The 27471-nt window shown below is 43.5% G+C and overlaps 1 protein-coding gene across 4 annotated transcripts in view; it reads left to right on the top strand.

Annotated features, from left to right (window-relative positions):
- RAP1GAP2 (RAP1 GTPase activating protein 2) overlaps positions 1–27471 on the top strand; it is a 793228-nt gene that overhangs the window by 409892 nt on the left and 355865 nt on the right. For all 4 annotated transcript variants that reach the window (XM_069227007.1, XM_069227008.1, XM_069227009.1 and 1 more), the window contains one exon: positions 15813–15848. In XM_069227007.1, the coding sequence (XP_069083108.1) occupies positions 15813–15848 (36 nt within the window). The remainder of the gene's footprint in view (positions 1–15812; positions 15849–27471) is intronic.

Raw genomic sequence — 27471 nt, 5'->3', positions numbered from 1 at the left:
AACTGGCAAATCGCCATCCCTGCCACTGACGTGCACTTTTTTTATTAGATTGGTAGATGTAATCAGGCAAAATGCCATTACTCACTACTCAAGATAGACAGCGACTGAATTGGGTTGACCCACTGACCCATGATTGTGCTGGGAGAAAGCACAATGCAAATATCTGTTGAACATGCACAATGGTTGAAGAGAGCTGACTGAAAGACCTACTGATGCATATATGTATGTATTTTTTATTATTGTTTTTTTGATTATATGAGACTGGTGAGACAACTGTCTCTAGACTGGACCTAGAATGGCAAATTCTTCACCTTTGTTGTCATGGTCTTCAACTATTGTTAACGAGGAACTAGTTGCTTACTTAAGTACATCAATCAGCTATATTGGTACAAATATGTTTTTACAGGATAGTCTGTTCCAAGTTTTTCTAAGTTTGCTGTGAAAGGATTTCGATGCCACCTTTGTTCTAAGAGCTTCCAACTCTTTATGTAGTGCCAGGGAAGCATGTCTATGCTCATAACTCATTTCTCCATCAGAGGGTGCACTTTTAAAATTTTCAGGCTTTGTATTAATATGGTTCATAGTGCATCATTTACATCATGGCCCTCAGCATGGCAAGAAAGACTGAATGAAGTGCACAAGCAGAACCTTGTGAGATGTGTATTCTGGACGTTACAAACAGATATTTGGGCTTTTAGATTGGCGTATCATCACAGATTAGAAAAATGACACAGAAGAGGGAATTCGAGGGTGGTCTTTTCAAAGAGCTATGATACTAGTAGGCAGTTCTAATTGCAATAATACGGTCAATGGTGGAACCCTTGATGTGTGTGGGTTGCAGACAGTACTGGATCAATTGAAAGGGAATGGGGTAAAAAGGATAAGAGGGATCACCGCTTTGCAAATGTGTCACTAACCAGTACACGGCTGTTGGATGCAATTAGTTGATAGATTATATGATACATGCTTTGTTTGCCAAAAGAGTTAAATAATGTTTATTTTAGTGTGTTGAAGCACTGGACTTAAGATCCACAATTGGAACTTGTGGAAAGATTCTGCTTTCATATGCTTGAAGTGTATGCAATATTTGAATATCCTTGTTATGCAACCCGCATTGTAGTTTATCAGTAAATTTAGATGATAGAGTAGTCAAGAGGGATTAGCTTTTCCTTGCTGAGTTGTGCTTCTTTGCCGAGGTAAGTTTCAGTCGATGACATAGGACCCAGACGAAGATCGAAAACCTACAGTTGGAGCAGGTAGGATAGAGTGAAAGTGCTTGTCTTCCTGTACGGGAAAAACATTTGGGAATCTCATTGAGAATCGTAAATTCATCTCATCATTAGTAGACATATTGAAAAAGGGGTCATCCATAGAATGTTATAGCACGGCTTTGATTTCCCCTGGAAGAGATTTAGGGGCTGATTTAAGAAAAGGCAGCAATGTGACCCCAGAGGTGAGAAATTTCCACTTTTCATTTTGGTCTTGTTTGATTTAGATAAATATTACCTGTTTTTCTAAACTTTGTAGTGTTTTCACTGTATAAATGTGTGTTTTGGTACAAATACTTTACACATTGCCTTTGAGATAAGCCTGACTGCTTGTGCCAAGCTACCAAGGGGGTGAGCAGGGGTTATCTTAAGTGTGCACCTCCTCTGCTCTGACTAGAGTGAGGGTCCCTGCTTGGATAGAGTGCAAACTGACTGTCACTTTTCTTGTGCTCCTTAGCGCCCCTCTCACACCACCATACAGCGCACCATGGTGGTAGTTAGGGAACTAGCATCAACTTTTTTGATGCTAGTTTGGCGCTTTGCAGGATTAGCTCCAAAAATTCTGATGCTAATCCTGCAAAGCCCATTGAGACAATGAAAACAATGGTGTGCCTCCTATTAATGCCTGCTCTGTGCAGGTGTTAAAAATGCTGCTAAAAATGGCTCTAGGAAATCTTTTAGATTTCATTGCACCATTTTTTCGCCCCCCCTAACAAGGGAATGCCATCCCGCATACATTATGCCTGGCTCAGGCATATTGTGACGCACGGGGTTACAAAGTGGCGCAATGCATGGATTGCTCCACTTTGTAAATATGGCTCAGCGATTTTGGCCTCGTTGGGCCACATTAGAATACAAAATTATGCTAATGTGATGGAAGGAGGCGCTAGGCCCTCTTAGATCTTGGCCTTATTTTGTTGCATCTCAGGAATAATGGTACAACCTCTGGAAAAGCAGACATCATAGCGTAAGGTTTGTCACTGTGAAAACATTTTACGAGTAGCCTATTATGGGAATTTCTGGTAGAAGATATTTTATCCAAGGCTTCCAATGATAAAGATTTCAATGCCAAATATAGTTCAGGTGTTGTAACTTGATCTAAGAAACATGGCTATAGATGGTAGCATTTCGGAGCCCTTGGTCACTTCTTTTAAGGTTTAAAACCATGTATTATTAATATAACTATCTGTTGAGTAAGTGCTAGTTTTGTTGAAATAGTTCACTCTACTTTTCCATTGGTTGAGCTCCTCACTAACAATGCCTCTAGGTTTGGAAAATATCATTAATTTTTTATGTCTAGGAACCAGAGGGTAAGAGTTACTAAAACAATCCATACAATGATCAATGTATACTAGAAGCCCCCGTTAATGGCACACAACACTGAACTTTTCTTAAAATTAAATAGTTCATAAAATAGGGTTGATGTGACCATTTCGGCAGGAACACCCTTTATCGAGGAAATCTTAGGGCTCTGCACCAAGGTGAAACACCTAATCTAGTAGTCCCAAATTATGTGTTTATTTTTATTGTTTACTATTGTTACATATATATTACATAGTCAAGATACATAGATCTATGTTTGGCTAATTGCAAACTAACACTCACAAAAAAGTAAAGAATTTCAAAAAGAGTATGCATTTAAATATGTTATTAGGAAATTTGAAGCATAAAACTGTAAGAAAACTCCAAGTAGGGTTGAGTGAAATAGTAACCTCAATATCAAATTGTGAGGAAATAGATTATTGCCGAGCGTGTGGGTCCAAGGCATGACCTCCCATAAAGTCAAGGAACCCAACACTCAAGAATGAAAATAATGTTTTTAGTGAGGTATCGCAGGTTTTTCCTGGTGGCTGTGGCTAAGAGTGGCAGTTGTCTATCTGAGAAAGCACTTATTTTAGCAGCACCAGTACAATATTAAAGTCAAGAAATTTCACAGATAAAAGTCCCAAACAAAATGACAAAAGAGGTTAAAGAGGGTCAGGAATAATTAATTTGTTAAGAAAAGGCAAAAACAGGCTGACAGTTTTACCTTTTGACATAGGTTGGTTTGTTGGTGGTAAAAATCCTTCAGCAAGGCAGGGAACAATGCTGTGCTGACGGGCTCCAAGAGAGAGGATGAATCAAATTGCAGCTCCTTGTTGAAGTTTTGAGTTTCTTTCTACACCAAAAGCTATGATGGAGACAAATTTCAAAACTGTGCTGCTGGAAATGTCTTGCCTCTGGAGTCACATTGCTGCCTTTCCCAGCTCTTCGGGTCTGTATTCAGACCTAGCCACATTGAAATCCAGCAACATGGCAAGCTGGATACCACACGCTTACCCTGTGGTTGTAAACATATTTCTAAGCCCAGAATTGTCATTAAGGGCCTGATTACGACTTTGGCGGAGGGGATTACTCTGTCCCAAATGTGACGGATATCCCGCCCACCGTATTACAAGTTCCATAGGGTATAATGGACTTGTTATTCAGCAGGCGAAATACCCGTCACATTTGGGACAGAGTAATCCCCTCCGCTGAAGTTGTAATCAGACCCACATTGTACAAATTCTTTCCGGATGCTTCCGAGGCTCCCAGACATCCAGTGGAGCTTCTCGAGATCCAGAGTGCAGACGCAAGGCGGAGGTGGCGTTCACCTCTCAGCCTTCTTCTTCAGGACCACAACTAAACGTTCGGCCCCATGAAGCTTCCTAGTTCTATCTTCCAAGGGGGTGCTCTTCAGTGTCCTCAATTCTTTTGAGAATCTTCCAGCACAAAGGAGAGCAAGATAAACAGCCCCGGTCCTCTCTGAGGAGGACAACAAACAGTCTTGTCCTCATCCTGTTGAGCTGTGAGCGCTCAGTGGCTAGAGTACCAAGCAGTGGTCAGTGGAGGGCCGTGGGCCTATCCTCATAAATTTCATGCACTGAGCTTTATTAACTATTCACTTCATCTGCTGTTCTTACTACGGCTGAAAAAATCCACATCGCCCTATTACCAGAGCTTTCCAAAATGGTTCAGTTCAGTGGCGGCCCGCAGCTTTAGGAGGGAGGGGGGCGGGCGGAGCACACAGACACTCATTCTTTTACACACAGACACGCACGCACATCCATTAACCACACTCATACCATTCAAACATGCACGCACGCACCAAACATTCATTTTAAAACATCACACACACTCATTCTTTCACACACGCATGCACATCCATTAACAATATTCATACCATTCAAACATGCACGCACGCACGCACCAAATATTCATTTTAAAAGGTCACACACTCATTCTTTCACACACACACTCACGCACATCCATTAACAACACTCATAACACTCAAACATGCACGCGCGCACCAAACATTCAATTTCAAACCTTACCACACACATACACACACACACTTACCTTAAGCCTCCAGGTCCCAGGAGGGTTGGGACTGCTGCCTTCCCTCATTGGCTGATCTTAGGTCAGCCAATGAGGGAAGGTAGAGTCCCAGCCTCATCACAGAGTGGGATGGGGTCAGTGAGACTGCTGACCCCACCCCACTCTGTGACGAAGTGTCACTGATTGACACTCGCCCTGGGCGCTTCAGTGCTTAAACCAGGGAGAGTGTCAATGGGTGACGCTTTCCTCGTCACCCAGGGGAGGGCCTCGAGGAACCTTTGCTGGGCCGAGGAGGTCACGCCCATAGGAGCTGTGACCTCCTCAGCCCAGCAAAGTCAGACAGCCAGGAGTCTGCGCAAATGGCACATGTCTGCTCCTGGCTGCCTGACCTGAACATGAAGAGTGTCTGTCAGGCTGACCTTTGTTCAGCCTGACAGACACTCTTCATGAGGGGCAAAAGGTGGGGGGGCGTGGCCCCTCCACCCTAAAGGACGAGCCGCCACTGGTTCCGTTGCTGAAGCTCTTCTATCCTACACACCATTTGCCTATTTACAGTGCTTAACTTGAGCCAGTGATTTCCAGGGGTTGGCACTGGCATTTAATTGTCAACACCAGCCCTTATGACAGTCTGCCACATGACGGTGATGTCCATCTACTTTAGAAATGAGCTCAACAACAACAGCTGTTTATTAATTCAATATACCTTAAAAAGGACATATACCTGCCACCCACGCCATCCTTGTAGTGTTGATGCGCCTGGAATTGTCTGATCTGTCACACTTGCAGTAGTGTGATGGTTTGTAATTGTGTTGATACAGTCATTGGTAGCACTGGCAGGGGCAATGGGTGGTGCACGCCCCAGTGGCCTTCTGATGAGTGCGTGGAACTTTTTTTTTTTTTTTTTTACAAATGAAGCACTGCCTATTTACCACCAGTGTAAAACCAACTAAAGTTGGCCCTGCTCCCATGTCACACCTTTGAGGGACAGGGGCTGGCCTGACTCGGCACAGGCCAGCTCCAACGGCTGGTCCAGGTTAAACCTCTGCTTTCACATAAATAGTAAATGTTTCATAGAGCAGCTGTTTGATTCCATCTCCTCCTCTCACATTTCTTGGATAAGTGTAGGATGGTCCAGTAATTACCCTCCAGCATAAGCTGCTCCAGGATGCTCTGTGCTCTCCAGGAAAACCCTCATGGTGATCATTTGCACCTAATCCATGTTCACTGTGAGGGGGGAATCGAGTTACAGCTCCTGCGGGAGCTCAGGACCTTGCAGAAGCAGTTTGTAGGTTTTTCATGGCTCAAGAAGACTTAAACAAAATGTGGGTTCCAATCCGTATTTTACGTCATAAAGGTTCACTCTGACATGGGGTTTATGCGTCTTGGCCTCCAGCAGCCTCGTTCAGCGGTGGCAGTGCTGATGCCGTGTTTTAAAGCCATGCCATGTTTTAAAGCAAAAGATTATTTTCTCCCAGGTCGACGAGAGGATTTTTAAATCGATCCAGTCGAGCTGGGCTCTATAGTTTGTGTAAAGTTCTATGTCTGAGGAGGGTAAGCCCGCCTTCACTCCCTTTAATTTGTTTATGGATGTTTTAAAGTCATGTAGGTGGTGCAAAGCCATCCTTCAATCCACGTGTCATTTGACATTTATTCTACTCAATACAGTTTTTGCACATTTTTTACCCTGTCCTTACACAAAAGTGAAATAATTTAATTTTGGATTCACAGATTTCTTGCGACGCATTAGGGGCCAGAGCGCGTGCACTGCTCTCTGTTTTGCAGCCTCCCAGAGATCAATGCGTCAGCAAATCAGTGTAAAAAATGATTTTCTGAACGTTTCACCGCGAGACAAACACCAACACAAACTGGTGATTGTGTCTTTTTTTTCTTTTCATGGAGGCGGAGCGGTGCCCCTCTACCCCTTTCCTCTACCCCTCCTACCCCCGTGCCCACAGGCATTTCGCCACCTAAAACTGCAGTGCTGGTTAACTAAGAACTGCAGTGCAGGCAGGAAAATATGCATCTGTATCATAAACACGGGTCATAGTCTTACCTAATTTGTTTTTTTTTTTAATCAGGGAAGATCACATGGAAAGGCAAATGTTTCTACATAACTCCTATGAGGTTTCTCTGCTCCAATTACTTGCAAACGCCTTGAAGGTACTTGGCAACCTCCTTGAACCTTTTTAATATGGAGCATACATATTCTAATTGGTCCATCTCACTAAAAGCCTGTAAATGAGATGATTAATGATTATTGCCTAGTCATTTAGCCCTTGCAAAAGCAAATCAAAGCAGTGAAAAGTCAAGGTAGTGAGACGCTGAGTCAATAGGGGTGGTTTCGCACAGGGTGAGCACTGAAAGTGCTGATTTAAGACAGCTCTCTGTCCGAGTTTTGGACTGACTGACCTCTTAAATAGGAAGGAGCTGGGGCTGCAGGATGTTACCATGTTAGACAGTGGCAAATGTTTTTGTGACTGGCACAATGAGTGTGTTACTTTGGGCTGGAAATGTAGTGGAAGGTACACAACAAAGAGTAACATGATATCAAATCATTAATCAGCATAACAACACAACTAAATCATAACAGCACACAAAACCAGAACAGCCAATACAGTACACAGCAACCACCTTAAAACATAGTCAACCAATGCAACGTGCAACACAAAAACAGAACAACCTAAAAATCACTGCAACCCACCACTTTCACAGCAAAATGATACTCGTTAAATTAGCACAAAGATACTTGTAGTCATACATCAGTGGTTCCCAACCTTTTGACTTCTGTGGACCCCCACTTTATCATTACTGGAGCCCGGGGCCCCCCACTGAATCATTATGGGAATCCGAGGACCCTCACTCAGTCGTTACTGGAAGTCAGGGACTCCGGCCTAAACATGGGTGATGATTTGAATCGCAGAAAAATTACAGAACTACGTATTACATCAAACACATACACAATTGATAACACATTTTATTTCATTTGCAACCAAATAAAATAAATTAATAGGAAGGTTAGCGCTTTTATAAATTCAATTGAAGTCACACATTGTCCATACTATATTCTGTTTGATGCCCCTGCACTGCTCCCAGAAATCAATCTGATAATACAAATTTAATTTTTTGCTTCCAATTTCAAATACCTTGACATTTACAGTACATTTTAACTTTTTCAATTATACATTTAACTACTTTATCTATATACATGTTATTAATCTGTTAATGTTAGTTAATTTTCTAAGCACTCACGGACCCCCCTGAGAAGGCTTCACCTACCCCGAGGAGTCCCCGGGCCACAGGGTGGGAGCCACTGTCATACATTACCACCTCGCAAAATCTGCTGTTTGCACGTGGCATGCCTTATCTACCATCAAGGGTGTGTAACCTCCCCAGCCTGACTCTCAGAACACCTTGGTAGAGTCACCCTGGCGTCAAGTACTAAGTAAACATAACATGATACTCCAGATCAAAATATTCATTTTACAGTCACCAGGTCAATCAAAAAGCTACATTTCCCTGTAGGCACACAGTCAGTCTCTCATTATGGTTTATCTCTATAAACGGGTGGGGGGCTCACCCAAGTCCTTTTATTTGTTTTGCCCATCTTGGTGGGCTGTTACTAAGTGCATTTATGAAGTCTTAAACTTCTTGTGCTACTTTTAATAGCTGTTGAGCTGGGTTTGAACCAGGGTCTGTGATGGTTTTCCTGCAGAATCCAAAGCAACTTTGAACTCATTTCCCCTAAATCTGTGGGTAGGTGGCTTCTGTGGGAGGATCTGCATTATTACACAGCTGCAGTCTGCAGAGGGATCATTGGATCCTGCTGGGCCCTGCATACGGTGCAGTCCCCGACTTGGATCTGTTTGCAACTTCCGGCCTCTCCTGGAACTATCTGCCATCTTGTCTTTTGTATCAGAGCTTAATTCAGAGTGCGCAGCAGTTGCCATTTCCAAAGATCTCGCCCCAAAGTTAGTGACCTCATGGTCCTCTGGCTGCTTTACCCAAAAGACGTGTGCCCCGTGGTACTATTGATGTCACTTATAACTCACAATACGTAGGAGTTACACACAGACTGTTGTGCTGAAGGACTTTTGACCCCTAAGAACCTCCAAAACTGCTTTAAGAGAGCTTCTGACATGAACACACGTTCAACTAAAGTTTTATCTTTTAATTCAACAAGTATCATCACACTCTATCAAATCTGTTGACATGCTCCTGAAACCAATCATTTTATCTTCTACTCACTGATGGGAAGGTCATGAACCTCAGCCCTTTGATCAGCGATGATAGACGCATATCTCATTTTGTCACCCAAATACTCTGTGCTTATGTATTTATACTTTTTATTTGTTTATTTCAGAGATGTAAACTAGGCTTTCATAAAGTTCCTTCATTTTTTCTCTCTTTACGATTTTCCTTATTTAGAGTGACATTCCATTTATCTTTACAAAAGGACACCGAATTGTCGCATTGTTCGTGGTCCATATGTTTTTGTGTCTACGTTACACTTGAGAAAAGTCTTAATTTATTTAGTTTATGGATGATTCACAAAGCATAAAATGGAGTAAATTAATGTGTAGATCAAAACTGGAAATGTATTTTGCTGTCATTTTACTTTTGGCAGAGCTTGTCAGTGCAGAATGGGAAATATAGAGTTAGTTTCTCTGCAACGTTTTCTATGAACATTGGTTTCATGCATTTAAAACACTAGAGGTTTGTAGGGTTATCTTGAGAGATATATTTTAAATATTTAAATATGGATATATATAAATATAATTATATATATATATATAATTTTTTTTTTTTTTTTTTACCTACTCGCGGTGGCCAGTAGGTAGTTATATTTAGGACCCAGTTTCCATACAAAAAGCGTTTTTTGAGTTGCCTATATCTTTGGCACTGTTTGACAAACCTTCACAAAATTTTCCAAAAAAAGAGTCAAGTTGGATCTTGATGTGCATGGAAAGTTTCGGGATGATCCGTCAAGTGGGGCAGAGAAAAAGGAGGGGTCAAAGAAACGTGTGTTTCCCATGTTAATTCTCAAAGACGTTTTAGATATGCCTGCAGCATGAATCGCTGGATGGAATTGCACCAAATTTGGAAAAAAGGTAACTTTTGGTTTGTAGATCACCCATTTTCTTTTTTTATTCGGTGTAAATCCGTTCAGTAGTTTTCGACATAATAAAGGGTAAAGAAATTTGCATATCTAGGTCAGCAAATCCAGGGAGATCTCCTGCCAACATTTCAAACAAGAAGTGTTGGCAGCAATTTTGAGATTTGGCTCCAGCTGAGTCCCAAAAAAAAGATTAGAAAAAGAAAAGGGGGGCAGGGTTTGTATATCCTAGCCCCCTAGCCTTGGTCCAGTGGTCCCCCTAGGGCCCCCAAGGCTAAAAAGCATTTTTTTGAATCACCAAGAAATCCACGGCTGGTCCGCGTTTTTCACCATAATTAAAAAATAAAACGTGGTTTCCCACCTCACTAAGGGGCATATTTATACTCTGTTTGCGCCGGAATTGCGTCGTTTTTTTTTACGCAAACCCGACGCAAAACTAACTCCATATTTATACTTTGGCGTTAGACCCGTCTAGCGCCAAAGATCTTGGAGTTTGCGTCATTTTTTAGCTTGGACACCTACCTTGCGTTAATGATATGCAAGGTAGGCGTTCCCGTCTAAAAAATGACTCCGGTGCATGTGCGCCGTATTTACACTCCCGGGCAAAAATGACGCCCGGGAGTGGGCGGGTCAAAAAAAATTACGTCCAGCCGTTTTAGCGTCATTTTTTAACGCCTGGTCAGGGCAGGCGTTAAGGGACCTGTGGGCTCGGAAGGAGCCCAGAGGTGCCCTCCCATGCCCCCAGGGACACCCCCTGCCACCCTTGCCTACCCCAGGAGGACACCCAAGGATGGAGGGACCCATCCCAGGGAACTTAAGGTAAGTTCAGGTAAGTATTTTTTTTATTTTTTTTTCTGGCATATGGGGGCCTGATTTGTGCCCCCCTACATGCCACTATGCCCAATGACCATGCCCAGGGGACAGAAGTCCCCTTGGCATGGCCATTGGGCAAGGGGGCATGACTCCTGTCTTTGCTAAGACAGGAGTCATTTCAATGGGGGTTGGGAGTCAAAAAAAATGGCGCTAATCGGGTTGAGGCGAAAATTTTGCCTCAGCCTGACTTGCCCCATTTTTTGGCGCCCAAGCTCCATTTTCCCCTACGCCGGCGCTGCCTGGTGTAAGTCATTTTTTTTTACGCACACCAGGCAGCTCCGCCGGCTAATGTCATTCCATAAATAAGGCGCCTGCATGGCGCTTTGGAATGGCGTTATCCGGCGTTAAATTTTTTGACGCACAACTGCGTTGGCGCAGTTGTGCGCCAAAAAGTATAAATACGGCCCTAAAAGCTTTGGCCCCCGGGTGGGCCAGGCCCCGGGGGCATTGTGGGCTAATATTAGGAGGGGGTGCATGGGGCCCCCTCCTAGGCCTTTTAGTAGCCCCTGGGACCATGTCGGGTGTGCACTGATAGTTACATCACATATCACATCAGTCATGACATCTTTTATGACTTCATTGGTAATATCACCCAAATGTGTGCAATAAAACTATTGATGAGAAAACTGTGCATGGCAGGGGTGCAAGTTATATTTACCTTATGGCCCGCATTATAGTTATTTGAGATAAATATAACTGCTGAATTTCTATGGTTTTGTGCGAGTAAATTCAGAAAACTAACTATAACATCACTGTAACCTTTTGTTTTTTTAAGTGAATATATATATATATTCACTTAAAAAGCCAAGAGTTACAGGGACGTTATAGTTAGGCTCACATTCTAAACATACAAAACCATAGAAATACACTTGTTATAGAGTTATCTCAAGTAACTCTAACTAGTGCCCTAAGGCAACTATCACTTGCACCCTTGCCATGCACTGCTAAGTACCCCACAAATTTCAGCACTCATGACATCTTTGATAATATCAATGTAATATTTGCAGAAAACATTTTGATGACAAAACTGTGCCTGGCCCTGTGTCCAAACCTCTATTACCACGAGCCTTGAGTGGCGCACAGCCTTCAGCCGTGCACGGTGTGGTTGGCCACAGGGCCTGGCCTGTGGCGAGTTCCTGCAGCTAGCACCCCCTAATCACCCAACCCTGAGAGAGAGAGAGAGAGAGACAAGTAAGAGATTGAGGGAGTGTTTTAGGCTTTGATGAATGATATACTTAGAATGAGATATTTCCAGACAAATTGAAAAGAAAAATGTTTTTGTCAATTAAAGAGTGTGATCACCTTTCAGTATGTAACTTAAATATTTATAGTTGAAAAGAAACTCACCTAGACTATAACCCTTAACCTTGAGGTGTGCATGTTGGAGACCTTAACCACCAGGCCAGAGGTGACTCCTTATTGTACAGTGTCCAGAATTATCTATGACATTCTACTCACAGATTTTGAGGGGGAAAAGTCTTCAGTGTTCCATCACTAGGAATGTTTAACAGTGAAAACACTAGAAAATAAACAGACACACTGCCAAGAAATAGTGGAGTTGAACATTCATCCTACTGAGTGACAGCACAAGACTTTGACCATTAGGCCAGAAGTGACTCTGTTCTGCTCTGCATCCAAACGTAACTATAACATTCTTACCAAACATCTTCCTAGCCCAACTCTTTGAAGTCATTGTATGGAGAGACCATTGCAATGTCAATCTCTCTCTCTCTCTCTTCCATCCCTTTAGGGGATGGAAGCGAGGGAGAGAGACAGTGACTGGACTGCGCGGGGATCCTGAAGGCCCCCACGGTCCAAGTGACTCCCATGTCCTGCGGAAGCCGGCATTTCTTCTGGAAGCAAGAAGATGCTTTAAATAGCAGCTCCCTGCTTGTGGGAGCAATGTTTTCATCTTTTTTCCTGCACACGTATTTGCATGCAGGGAAACAGATAAAAACTTCACTTTTTGCAATATATATTTTGTGTGAATCCCAAATACTTGCAAATAAGAATTTTTTATTTGTATACCTTGCTTACGTGCAAGGCAGAAATGTTTGTGAATGACCAAGCAAATTAAATTGCAATTCTGTCTGGCTTTAATTATCACTTGTGTTGTAATCAGCACCGTTGTTTGTGAATCAAGTTTAGTATATGATTAACATGGCTATGGCATTACAATAAATACAAGCTTGTGTCACTTTAAGGAAATGGATTATTAGTTGGGAAGTAAGTGAGTCCTTTTAAAAGTAATATGCCCGAAATTCAGTCAGGCCCAAAACACATGTTCATTAATTAAACCTGGTCTCAACCCCTGGTAGCTATGGGGTGAAGTAGACAGGCATAACCTAAGAACATTTTATAAAGTATTTAGTAATACCAAAACAATCAAAACGTCTAAACACAGCCAATAAAAATACCACAACCAAATGCTAAAAATAGGGAAAAATGCAATTCGAAATATTGCACCAAAAGGCTAAATTCTAATCAGGGGAACTGGAGATATAAATCTTTCAGTGCAAAAAGTATCAAGAAAAAAGTAAAGCGCCTATCAGAAGTCCCCATTAGCGGTTGACTGGGACTTGCTTGCAATTCAGGACCAACCACAACAGAACGGAGGTCAGATATCCCAAGCAGGTAGTCCCGATCAAAGAGTTTACTTTGTTACTTATTCTGTGAAATCAATGCCAAAATCTTTGAGTGAGACAAGGCTGCAGGAGGTGTTCGTTGGAATCCTTGAACCCGATAGCTGTTGGATAAGGTTCCACTGTTTTGGGTGGAATAGCTGTGAGTGGGAAAATTCGAATTTCACAGCCACCAAAGTCCTTTCGTCAGGCCAATACCTTCACAACTTCTCCTGGTCAAGATTTCTACCTTTGATCCCAGGGCATGATTTAGAGTTTAGCAAATTGGTACTTGGTCACAAGCATGAAAGATATCCCCTCTGCCTACTGAGTAAATTATACCACTATGCACTTGTAAGAAGGTGGATGGAATAGCCATCATAATTGTGACAAAGCACCTGTGTGCAAACAGTTGTTTTGAAGGAACAGAAAATCTTTCAATGGGCCAAGCCCAGGACTATATCTGACAAAGTCGCCACCAAATTGAACACCTCAGTCACAAGGTCCCGCTGAAGCTTTGGAGGTCTTTAAAGTCCAAAAACGTTCTAAGTCTCAACTTTTCAGACTTTCAGGAGCAGCTTGGTCCCTGCTGAGGCTCCCAGGTCCTATGGGTCAACAGCAAAGGGCCAGGGCTCACTCTAGCAGAGGTCATCAGCAGGGCCCAGTCCAGGTCCACTTCCTACTTGTCAGCTGGTCCCTCTTGGAAAAAAGCCTCTTGCAGCTTGTTGTATCCCTGTTGCCACACAATTGATCAGCCAACTTACCCTTAGAGTTCATTTGTCCGCCCTGTCTACCAGTCTTTCAGGTCTACATACAGGTCACAGAGAGTAGGACCAATCATCTTCTTTTCCTCCACAAATTCTAATGTGTACTGATGAGCTGTGGGTGAAATGCTACTTTTGTATGATTTATCCACAGTAAGAAAAACGTTCCTGGGGCAGCCCTTCTCACTTTAGAGGCATATCAAGTTTGCTTAACTGCAAACTACTGTACAAGGTACTATTCTAATACATCTACGATGACAGCCTTTTGCTCTTCAAGGTCTCTTGTGCACCAGCCATGGGTGTTTTTAGGGAAATTAGTTGCCCCTTCTTCCTCAGCTACACTAAATAGGTTCTGAGACAAGTTTTGCCCTCTGCTAGGCTGGTGCCAAATTGGCTCACAAAGGCCAGATGACAAAAGGCTTCTCTTCCACAGGTCCCCCTTTACACTTAACTATGAATGAAGGTCTCTTCATAGTCCCTTTTGAGTTGGTTAAGTTCTTGAACCCCCCCCCCACCAAGCTCGCCCCACCAGAGCTGAGAAGAGACAAATACCTCACACCCTGGTCTTCCTTCCAAAAGGGTCTAAGCCTTGTTTCCTATCTGACATGGGCTAGCTGCTGACAAAATAAAGCTAATTAACCTACTTCCGGTTCAGGCAGACAAAATCTAACTCTCTACAAATTATGTTTTGTAAGTATTTATGAAGTTTGACTTCACCAGTGAACTGAATTTTCATGAATCATTCCTGAGCTTGTCCCAAACCCAAATTAGCAGAAATAGCATTTTATTCTGAAGGTTAGTTTTTGTTATAGGATAGCTACAGTCCTTTACAGAGAAGATAGTATTTGGGGACTAGCCACTGTAGGTTCAGACCAATACTAAATTCTTGCATGTACTACAAACCCTATTTAAGGGTGAATTATTTAATATTTAAAAGTAGGATCCTTTCCTGTTAACAGGGGTTGTTTTGACAGGTTTGCCTGCAGATTTAGAAGCTGCGGCAGGCAGACTACACATCTTAGCCTGAAGCCATGGTTTCCCTGTCAGTCTAGTTGATGGAACAATATGTGCTGCAGGCCACAGATGATATTTAGCTTTCCATACCACCGATGCATTTTCCCGCACCACATACTATGGCCGTACCAGAAACTTCAATATTCCAACTGGAGATCAGCACATATTACCATGTTTTAGGGGTCAGAGCACTTTCACTATGGACTGTATAGCAGTGCCCCAGTGCATGCAGTAAAAACATACCAGCAGTTCCAGTAAGCAAAAAATGGGAGGGTCCACGCAAAAACTAGGAGCTTCTCACAATAAAATTGGATTCAGTCTTTCAAAATAGCTTTATAACTTATATAAAACTCAGCAAAAAAAGCAATGTTACTAAATAAAAGTAGCTACTGAACTAATGGGACAAATACATATAACAAGAGTGCAAAAGGCTCAAATAGGGAATGGCTCAGTGAAAATAACATAGTTGTGTTTACACGTTCAAGTCTAACAATAGCAACATCGATTTCTGTTGTTTTTGTTGTAATAGTCCTTTTATCCAACAGATTTTTTCTTGAGCTTCCAGAAACAATAGTTGTGTAATCCATGCTTCCTCTCTGAATTCCACATTTTAAAAATCTATTATACATAATCCTGCATCCAGGTGAGGTCGTTTAAGGAAACATCTGCATGTGAAAGATAAAATCAGGGTCCGAATCACTTGCAAATGGAATTACAATTATTAATATTTACAATGTTTTACTCATCTACAAGGATCAGACAGAAGGATTTACTTATATATTTTCCTTTTTTATTTTGACAGTCCGCGGAGTTTTTCGAGATGCTGGAAAAAATGCAGGTAAGAGATTTGCCGACACATGCAGCAAAGTCATCTCTGTGTGCTGGCTGAGGGTTTTGCTAAAACTCATTCCTGTGGTTTGTCTAATTGCAGCCTTTGGGCATTTCTCTTTCTGCTGATGGGACACTTGTGGTTACAAGTCAGGATGAATGGTAGTGTGGCTTTAACAGACCCCATATCCAAGCATCCATACATTTTAGCTACTCCTTTGAAAAGCAAAAATGTAATTCTTGTGTTTGTCATTGGCTGCAGCATTGTGCAGCAAAGCTGCAGGGAGTAGACGTACAACTTTCAAAAATTCACAAAAGTTTTTAGCTCTGCCCCTGGGATTCTCACACACTTGCATGTTTTCAGGGTTACTCCTTGGAAAGATTTGTGAATCCCATTTTGGACAGCCAGTATATGTAAATGTATTTTTTTTCCCTAGAGTAAAATCGGCCGTGCAAAAGGACTCTTTTTTTCTCCACATTGTAAACACTTTTCCTTATACATACGACATTTGAGGATGCTCTCGTTCCCTTCCCAGCATCGAAAGGAATTTGCGCCAGTCCATATTTGGAGTTCATGCATGCTCTTTTTTAAGTTAGGAAGGCGTTTAAAATGAGTTTAGGAATAGTCTTAGATGTGTGTATTTGTGGACAAACAATGTATTCATCATCTACTCATCACCTTGTAACACCCACTTCTCACTCCTGCAAGTAGATTTACTCCGTGAAGTATTTGCGTGTCTAAATTATTTTACAATTGGAATCCAAACATGGTCTTGCATTCATAAAAGAAGTGAATCTTACAAGCACATATAGCAATTGAATGATATGCAAGTGTTTTCTGTGAAATGATTATTGTGCAGAACGATTTTGTTAACATTATGGTTTATGATATTTGGTTTTATGTATTAGGTGGCAAATTGAAAAGTTTTGCAATCTGTGTAAAGTAGTGAAAATGTTCATAGAACTTCATCAAGGTTGTACAAAATTGTAACTTCACAACCCCCAGTTGTGTTTCATTGTTTTATATAGTTCTTTCATGGATAAAAACTCACGGTCTACTACAGTTTGAGTTTTATTTTTCTTCCAATGGTGTGAAGTATTTCGATGTTGTGGTTGTGCTTATGGTTAGTAGCAGTGGTGGGCAATCATACTGCCTCATTCTGGTGGTTGTAAATGAGTCCGTTTTTCTAAGTTTGGTGTGGCTGCAGTATGGTTGCTCTACATAAGTTATGGATTTGTAATGTAATCCAAATTTGCTCATTGTTGGAAATTGGTCAAATCACTGTCCCAAACAGAACAATTTGTCAGCATTGAGCCAGAGCACTACTTGGGGTTTCTGGACATCTCTTGGATGCCATGATGTGTTTAGCAGTGATCTCATACTGTACCTAGAGAAATGTCCATCCCAACTCCTGCATGAGTCCCATTTATGATATTTAGGATTCCTTTCTTGATCCTATCTGAGAAAACGTTGACAAATATGTTAAAGTCGTATTTGATATGTGAGACTAACAACTTTCCATGAGCTGTCCTGACGTTGACCATTATTGGTTGTTTTCTCTGTTTAATAATTCTCAGAACTTTTCTTTTTCCTCTTTGTCGTCGTTCAAAGCTTTACATAGCAGTGTACCACTCATGGGCTTTGGGTTTTGTGAAATGATATTGGGAAGCCCTGTGTTCTCAGAGGCACATCACTCACCATGTCGTGATTGACCCGGTACATTTCTGTATTGGTTATAGGGATTCAGATTTCAGATTTTGGTAGTTTTGCTTCTAAGATAAATTCATCATCTATGATTGATGTAGATATTTAAAGAAATTGCTAAAATCTTCTGTTATTCTCATTAACTTTTTCAGTATATATCCATTCATTTTCAACACTGGCATTCTTCTCCTTGCTTCACTGTTTTAACCAAAATACAAGGGGCCAGATGTATCAGGCCCGATCTAGCAGTTTGCGACAACAAAAACGCTGTTTGGTATGTATGAATTCCAATTTGTGATTCGGTAACATGTTACCGAATTGCAATTTGGAATTGCGTCTACATACCGATTCAGTATTAGGAAGGGGCGTGTCAAGGGCTTCCCTTCCTAATACTGAATCGCAGCGGTATGTAGGAATGTTTTGTGACCAAAATGTGGTCTCAAAACATTCACATTTTACCACCTACTTGAAATGGCTCGTAACCCATTCGCAAACGGGAAGGGCTGGAGCCTCTTCCCCTTTGAGAATGGTAGCGAAAACGTTTTTTAAAAGCAGGCAGTGGTCCCACGGACCACTGCCTCGTCCCACGGACCACTGCCTACCCTTAAAAAATAAAAATACATCTTTTCTTTTTTCTCTTTTAAACACATCCCTTTTTCCTTTCAGGGAAAACGGGCTGCATTTAAAAAAAATATTGCTTTATTTAAAAGCAATCACAGACATGGTGGTCTGCTGACCCCAGGAGACCACCATCCCTGTGATTTTCGCATTTACAAATGGGTCACAAATTGCGACCTCCCATATAAATATTAATGAGGTATGTCGATTTACGAGCCATTGGGAAATGCTAAATGAAACTCCTGGAGTTACATACCTTCAAGTAGTAATTACCTAATTGCAAGTCGCAGAAAAGCTCACTTATGTCATTGCTATTCCAATGACATAATTGAGATTATGCCCTTACTAGCCCTTACTTGGCTCCCTGCCCTTTTCCCCTGCTCATATTGTCCGTGCATTCACTGATATGTAGGCCATATTGAATGCAAAATGCATATTTTATAAAAAAAAATATGTAAGGTATATTTAGATCGTTCATTTGTCGGTTGCAGTATTTGCCTCTTCAGCAAGTATTTATTCTCTCTATCTAAGTTCTTCTCTGTCGTAGTTTCCCCCATCATTTCTGCTGTTGTATTTGCTTGTAATGCTACCTAGCTAGTCTTTCTAATTACTTCACCAATCTGTTTTCATTCCAGGAGTTCATTTGTCATCAACTTTAGTTTTAATGTCTTCACTGGTTTTCTAGTGTTACATTCATTCCCCATATTCCTATCATGAGATGCTCACTTCCTACTTCTAGTTTTATCATCCATGAACAATGAGATACTCTGTCCTCTCGTATGTCCCATTGGCCAGCCCTCTTGAGTGGTGATCTAGCCATCAGAACTTAATCTACACTGGCGAACAGTATATTCTCTGTTTTGTTGGCTACATTGACAGAATGGGGCAACCAGTGAAGATATTACTCTTTTGCTATATTCCCTATGTCCTCATTTCCTGACCTATCCAGTAATAGGTCCTATGTGAGATTTCAGTCTCCATCTTTAATCAGTTATGTTATTTCTTCTGCCATCATTATACTAGTCAGTTTAGGGAAAAAGCCACCAGAACAATATAATCGCAAGATGTGGCACAGTGCAAGGAGCATCTCTGTAGCAGTGTGAGGATAAAAAAGTAACCATTGTAAAAGTGAAAAATAGTATTTTGTTTTTTTAATTAAAAAATGTCAGTTTGGCCCACTACTCAGCACTCATATGGCCTACTTTTATGGTGGGTGTGCAGATTATAATTGAAAGCTCAGTCAAACGTTGTTTCTAAAAATATACTTGTGGCCATCTTTATTTCCATTTTTACCATTCTTTACCATTCTAAGATGCACGATGCATTTCTTTCAACACTTTGGCCATTTTGGAATGGTAAAGAATAATAAAGTATGCCTAAACCATTCAGTGATTGATGCGCATGCATGCGTGTCAACAGGCAGCCATCTTTGAGTGCATGCTGCTGTTATTTATCTTTACTTTGTTTCAATGGCTAATGTGTTGAAAGCAACACATCAAGTATCTTAGAATCGTAAACTTAAAATAAATTAAGGAAACAAGCGCAAATAGATCTACGAGTTAGTTTTAAAAGCCAGATGTATTGGGTTCACCGACGCCTCTCTACATTGTTATGGATCCTCTTAATATATGTTATATCAAAAAACTAATTATCACTAATCAAATTATCATCATTTCATTTCCAGTCTCTTCTCACCACAGCTTTCATTAGGCTTCTGATCTCTGCAAATTATGTTTTTATTTCATTGTCCCTATTCTTCATCTGCCGCTTCTATTGTTGCATTACTCATTCTGCTTTTAGAGCAACGCCTCTGCAGTTATATTTGATACATGTTCACTGTGGAAAGCAATATTTAATTTCAATCTATTTCCAGTCACTGTTGTTGCTACAAAAAGATGAATTTCCAGCTTCCTCAGGTGTATTTCCTTCAGTCGGATACTTTTAGCGACACCTATGCTGGCTCTCTGCCTCCTGTTTTTTGTTCCTTACCATATACAGCAGCCTTGTGGTTATTGTGACCATATCTCTGTTTCAAAATTTATATTTACTGTTGTGCGCAGTGAGTGTAATTATCTCAGCAATGCAGCCTTTGAGCTGGGTCTTAATAATTCTTCCTTCCTTTGCATTGTGGATCGCCGTACAGTAAAGGGGCAGGCCAGCATGGCGCGTTTCACACAAAACAAATGGGACATTAAATAAAATAAATAAATAAATAAACTTACCTTACTGTGAGCCGCCATGCTGTGTCGCTCCGCTGGCTCCACTTGCAGGCACAGGCTCCAAGCCTGCCCTGCGTCAAACCCTAACCCTACTCTTATGCTGCTGGCAGCATGAAAGTAGCGTTAGGATTGGCTGGGGTGCCCTGGCTTGGCGCTCTGAGGCAGACTGGGAGCCTCTACCTGCTGTCTCCAACCCGGCAACACAGTGCCGGGTTGGAGAGAGCTCAGTGCGCATGCGTGTTTGGCCGTCCTGAGACACCCAGCCAAACACACATGCGCACTGAGGGGAGTGCTGTGTACTCCCCCTCCGTCCCTATCATGCACATGGTTCATTATTGTTTTATTGTTAAAGGTCTGCAGCGGCTGGCGGGGGAGTGACGCTCCTCAGCCATAGCGGAGGAGCCGCCCCTGCTTACTTGTCTCCTTCTATGTGCCTCTTGAAGCATCACTGCGTTTTCTTTACTGTGTCTTCTTGCTCGCGCTGCTCTTTCTAGTGGTTCCTTTGTTTCCCTCTGGCACTTGTGGTGCTAGTTTCCTGTGCTTGTTCCACTTCTTTTCGTGAACTCATCTGGTCTTGGTCTGGCTGATGCTGCTGTCTGTGCTTTTAGGGTTTCTTTTGCCCCCTTGTGTTCCAGTGTTGTATGCTCTACTGGTCCACTCCTGTGGAGTAACCCCCTGTGACCTCACCTGCGTGTCAAGGTCCCACCTAGTGTTCTGTTTCATCACTTCCTCCTCCCACACCCATAATTAGATGTGGCGCCCACATGACTTTCTTCCTGGTCAGTTGGCCACATCCTCCATTTAAAATAGTATCTAGAAAACTACAGGAGGGTAATTGGAGGTACGTGTTAAAAAGCAAGTTGGTATTTGCCTTATTTGCCCAAAATGTAAGCAGATACTTCACCCTGAGAGTCTAAGCGTGAAAAGGGCCTAGATGTGAGAGTAAGGCTGTTTAGCACAGTGAAGACTTTCAGATTGTTCCCAGTATGTAGAGGCACAGACACGCTAATGGAATGGAATGGAGCTCCGTCGAATTTATAGTGGCTAAGACTTCGAGCATTGCTGTCAGTAACATTTTGGGTTTTCTAAGTGAGCCATTCTGAGTGCTAGGACATATTGGACCACGCTCTCTTGAACATGTCTTAAAGCTGCATACATACAACTGGTTCAAACTTTGCCAGTGCGTGGGAGGAGATATTTGTGGGAAGGGTGCGGTGGGAACCCGCCACAATTACTTTACATTCCTGTCTGAATCATCAGCCAACAAAGGGACAATGGAACGTCACAAAATGAGCTTGTGGGTGTGCAGCTCATAAAGGGAGGTGCATGCCAGGAACAACAATGAGATGCAGACTCCTGTGTCTGTGACAGGTCATTTCAGACACACACTAGGTGACACAAAACCAGCCATGGTCAAGGTGCAGAGCAGCTCGCTAAATCAGAGGAAAGTCAGCTATTTGTGATCAGTCGTGTGCACAGTGTCATAAATATGAGAGGGGGGATTCCAGTAAAACCAGAGGAAGCTGACAAAAAGATACTAGCAAAGGTTATTTAAAGGTGAAATGCCTTCAGATTTAACATCTGTCTTCTTGTTTTAGATGTCAATGAAGCTGCCACCCTCTCACCTTTCTCCAAGATAGAAGCCTGTAGTCAATCTCCTTTCTTTTTTTCAAAAAATAATCCCATAAATCTGCTCTGCACATTATTTTTCTTTGACAGCCAATTAAAGCTGTGTAGGAATTATGCATCCAGTAGGAGGTGCGTGGTAAGGTGGGTCAGGTTGGAGGTCCGTGGTAAGGTGGGTCAGGTTGGAGGTGCGTGGTGAGGCCATGTGGCTTAGAGGTGCGTGGTGGGGTAGCGGATGGTTGAGTTGTGTGGTGGGGTTGAGATGGGATGGAGGTGCAGGGAGAGGTGGGGATAAGTTGGAGATGCATGGTAAGATTAGGGCTGGTTGGAGGTACATTCTCATGTAGAGGTGGGTTTAATGAAGTTATGCTTCGCGAGGTGAGTATGGGTTGGAAGCATCTCCTAGCATGCATAAGCAAGGAGTAACTCTAGTCAGAGTGCTTTGCAGGATTTTAGAGAGGAAAGGATATAATGCATTATGGGGGTCATTCTGACCCCGGCGGTCTCTGACCGCCGGGGCCAGGGTCGGCGGGAGCACCGCCGACAGACCGGCGGTGCCCCGCAGGGCATTCTGACCGCGGCGGTTCGGCCGCGGTCAGATGCGGGAAACTGGCGGTCTCCCGCCGGTTTCCCGCTGCCCTGCAGAATCCCCCATGGCGGCAGAGCGCGCTCCGCCGCCATGGGGATTCTGACACCCCCTACCGCCATCCTGTTCCTGGCGGGTCTCCCGCCAGGAACAGGATGGCGGTAGGGGGTGCCGCGGGGCCCCTGGGGGCCCCTGCAGTGCCCATGCCAATGGCATGGGCACTGCAGGGGCCCCCGTAAGAGGGCCCCACTTTGTATTTCAGTGTCTGCAATGCAGACACTGAAATACGCGACGGGTGCCACTGCACCCGTCGCACCCCTGCAACTCCGCCGGCTCCATTCGGAGCCGGCATCCTCGTTGCAGGGGCATTTCCGCTGGGCCGGCGGGCGCTCTTTTGGAGAGCGCCCGCCGGCCCAGCGGAAATGTATGAATGGCCGCCGCGGTCTTTTGACCGCGGTGCGGTCATTTGTCAGCGGGACCTTGGCGGGCGGCCTCGGCCGCCCGCCAAGGTCTGAATCAGGCCCTATATGTGCAGCAGCAGCCGATGCATATGTCTGGGGGGGGTGGGACGACAGGGGAAACATTTAAAAAAAACAAAAAACATTTATCTCGTGCTGCGCCACCCAGTCCGTCGTCTGCTGCCACCTCACTGCTCTTGTGGTGTCCCAGACACCAGCACAGGCTGCCCAGCAAGCAATCCTGGCGCTGCTTACATGCTAAACATAACATGTAAGCAGCATCAGGATTGGTCTGAGCGGCAGTGACTGCTGCTCAGAAACAAGCCTGGGGTCTGTGCTGTTTCTCCAGCCCCTCTCCCACCTCCCCGTGCCCCCTCCCTGCACCTGCTGGCTTAGCCAGCAGATGAAAAATGAAAAATGAAAAATAAAACAATAGCAAGCTATTGTTTTACTTTTTATCTGCTGGCCCAGCCAGGGCGGTGACTCCCCTTCGGCACTGTGGAGGAACCGCCCCTCGATATGTGTCTTGGTAGTTTAGCCCTCTCTATTTGCAGACTAAAAGAGTTAAGATTTCCTGTACCAACAGTGCAAAACATATACAGAGCATTTGCTAACTTGATTACTGCCAATGAAATGCTCTGACTGCCCCAAAAGTTCCCTACACAAACTGGCCACACCACCCATCCTGATTTTGTTTTGTAATTGCTCTGAATGAATGATGTCAGCTCGATGGAGATATCTTTCTTAAACAAGAAACAAACATCTATTGGCTCATTACAATTGTGCGCCCAAAAAATATCTATTGCAGTAGCTAAACATTTTAGGAAGAATTACAAATTGCAGTAGCATTTTATTTGTGATTTGAGGTTTCAGGCTTTAGAAAGAGATCCACCAGTGCTTTTCTGGAAATGAATAAAAAGTATTAACCATTCAGATCGAACATGCTCCTTTTTATATCTTTTTCAGTAAGGTCCTCTGTAAGAAATTAGAGTAGGTGAAGGGGATTAGAACCTACTTCAAATAATAATCACAATCCTTGTCAGCGTGTGTTGGACTTTTTTGCTTATGCAGGGTCATCCCCAATCTTTTTGCCTCCTGACTCCTATTTTTTCTGACCTGTTGTTGTTGACTTTTGAACTCTGAGCACTTTACCACTGCTAACCAGTGCTAAAGTGCATATTCTCTCTGTGTAAATTGTATTGTTGATTGGTTTATCCATGATTGGCATATTTGATTTACTGGAGGTGCCAGGGCCTGCAAATCAAACCCTACTAGTGTGCCTGCAGCACTGGTTGTGCCACCCACATAAGTAGCTCTGTAATTATGTCCCAGACCTGCCACTGCAGTGTCTGTGTGTGCAGTTTTAACTGTAAATTTGACTTGGCAAGTGTTCCCACTTGCCAGGCCTAAACCTTCCCTTTTCTTAAATGTCAGACACCCCTAAGGTAGGCCCTAGGTAGCCCCAAGGGCAGGGTGCAGTGTATGGTTAAGGTAGGACATATAGGCGGTGATTCTAACCGCGGCGGTCGCCGCCCGCCATGCGGTTACCGCCAAATGACCGCACCGCGGTCACAAGACCGCGGCGGCCATTCTGGCATTCCCGCTGTGCTGGCGGGCGACCGCCAAAAGGCCGCCCGCCAGCACAGCGGGAAAGACCCAGCAACGATGAAGCCGGCTCCGAAAGGAGCCGGCGGAGTTGCTGGAGTGCGACGGGTGCAGTAGCATATTGCTAAATTCGTTTTTCACTGTTGCAAGGCCTGTTCCTCTCATAGGTTAACATGGGGGCTACCTTTAAATCTGATTAAAGTGTAGGTTCCCTTTGGGAGCGGATGGACATGTGGAGTTTGGGGTCTCTGAGCTCACAATTTAAAAATACATCTTTTAGTAAAGTTGATTTTAAGATTGTGTGTTTGAAAATGCCACTTTTAGAAAGTGGGCATTTTCTTGCTTATACCATTTCTGTGACTCTGCCTGTTTGTGGATTCCTGTCTGGGTCAGTTTCACAGTTGGGCTGGTTGCACCTCACACTAGACAGTGACACAAAGGGAGCTGGGGTGTAGCCTGCATATCCTGATGTGCCATCTGTGCTAAGAGGAAGGGGAGGAGTGGTCACTCACACCTGAAAGGGCTGTGCCTGCCCTCACACAATGCAGTCTCCAACCCCCTGGTGAGTGTCTGGGGCCTGGCCTGGGCAAGGCAGGATTTCACATTCAAAAGAGACTTTACTTTGAAGTAGGCCTACTTCAAAGGAGAAATTGGGTATAAGAAGGGCACCCAAAACCACAGACTTTAGAAACACTTCTGTAACCAAGAGGAACCTCTGCCTGGAGAAGAGCTGAATAGCTGAGGAAGAAGAGCTGCCCTGCCTGTGACTGTGCATTGTGGAGCTATCCTGCAGTTGCTGCTTCTGCCAGAGTAAGAGGGCAAAGACTGGATTTTGTGTGCCTTCCCTCTTGAGAAGAAATCTCCAAGGGCTCAATTCAGAGCCTGCCTCTTGTTGTTTGAAGTCTCAGGGACAGCAAAGACTTCTCACTGCCAGCACCTGGAGTCACTGGAGAGACTCCTACTCTGCCCTGTGGTGCCCATCCAGTTCCTGGGACCCTGAAAGGAGAATCTGGCAGCATAAAGACAAGGAAATCCACGCAAAGAGCGCCGTGCGGGGAAAAGATTGATGCAACTCTGATCTGCGGCTGAAGAAACGACGCACCGCCGGCTCCGCAGCTGAGAAACGACGCTCGCAGGAAACGCGACTGAAGAATTGACGCACAGAACAGAAGAAACGACATGCAGCATCGCTGACGGAGGCTGGGAGATCACAACCCGCACTGCCGGGTTTTCGGATCATCGTGCAGATGGATTTCCGACTCAAGTACCCCTGTGCGTGGAAAAACAACGCAAGGCCTGCCCTGACCCGAGAGTGCTGACCGGATCGACACATCGCTCTCCTGCGGAGAGAAGAAACGACACGCCCGACCCGGCGAAAGGAGAAACGACGCTTGGTTCCGTTCGAGAGTGGAATCCACGCCTCGCAAGCCCTTTTTGATGCACACTCGCCCGTGCGGGGTTATTTGTGACACGCATAAGGTACATTTTCACGCTAGCAGACTCTTTGCATTTTTATTGATAACTTGACTTGTGTATTGTGGATTTTTGGTCTTGTTTTGTTTAGATAAATATTTCCTATTTTTCTAAACTGGTGTTATGTCATTTTGTAGTGTTTTCATTAAGTTACTGTGTGTGTTGGTACAAATACTTTGCACCTAGCACTCTGAAGTTAAACCTACTGCTCTGCCAAGCTACCAAGGGGGTAAGCAGGGGTTAGCTGATGGTGATTCTCTTTTACCCTGACTAGAGTGAGGGTCCTTGCTTGAACAGGGGGTAACCTGACTGTCAACCAAAGACCCCATTTCTAACAGCGTGCACCATTGAAATCATTAAATAAACCTGTGTTCAACCCCCTGGTAACTATAACACAAAGCATCCAGGCTTAACCTAGAGGCAATATGTACATTATTCATGCAGTAGTCAAATGGTAGTAAAGTGAAAACACAACACAATCCTGACCCAATGTAGAAACACAGACAATGTTTTAATAAATAAAATGCCACCAAAAAGATAAAAATCCAATTAGTAGACCCAGAGATATGAATTTTTAAATTGTGAATTAAAAATAGCCCCGAAAAGCACAAAGCGCCAACCACAGGTATTGGTATTTGGCCATGCCAGACTGGGTCAAAGTCAAAAGTTAAGGCCCGCTGCAATGGATCACTGTTAGGATACAGGGAAGGGTGGAAAGTGTACTTTCAGACTTAGAAACCTTTATGAAGAGAAAGTGGTTTTATGATGAGTCGGCAGCAGGGCAAGCTGGATCCAAAGTGGGGCTTGATGATGGTGGGCTGCTGAAGAACAGTATCCCAGTGCAGTTGTTAATGAAGCTGGGAAATATCTGTGTGGGAGAAGTGCAAAGTCTGTGCAGTGGAAGGCCTCAATATTGATCACATGGTGCTCGGTGAAGCTCTCAAAGTGCAAACTTAAAAACTTTTGTGGAAAAGACCAGCTAGTTGAGGCCAACAGCTGTGCCTTCGATGGTGACCCTGGTCTCTGTCAGTTCTATAGGCAGAAATGTTCCAAAACGTTTTCATGTCCCACATCTTGCAGTTTGGAAACATAAGGAGTTTACCCTAACACAATCTAAGGGTCCAGGAGCTTAGGGGCAACAACTTTAGGGGTAAGAAGACTCATTCCAGCAGCAGGGTCCAGGCAGGTTCAGTTGGCACTGGTCAGCTGGGTAGAGAGAGGCCCCTGAAAGCTTGTTCTGTTTCTGTAGCTCAAAAAGGAGGTCAGCCAACTGACCCTTGGAGTCACTTCTAATGACCTGGGTTCAAGGCATGCTGATCCAGTCTTCTTTCAGGATTCAGACA

This window comes from Pleurodeles waltl, chromosome 3_2, assembly GCF_031143425.1.
Source record: "Pleurodeles waltl isolate 20211129_DDA chromosome 3_2, aPleWal1.hap1.20221129, whole genome shotgun sequence".
Classification (NCBI taxonomy): Eukaryota; Metazoa; Chordata; class Amphibia; order Caudata; family Salamandridae; genus Pleurodeles; species Pleurodeles waltl.
This window is presented reverse-complemented; position numbering and strand designations above follow the sequence as displayed.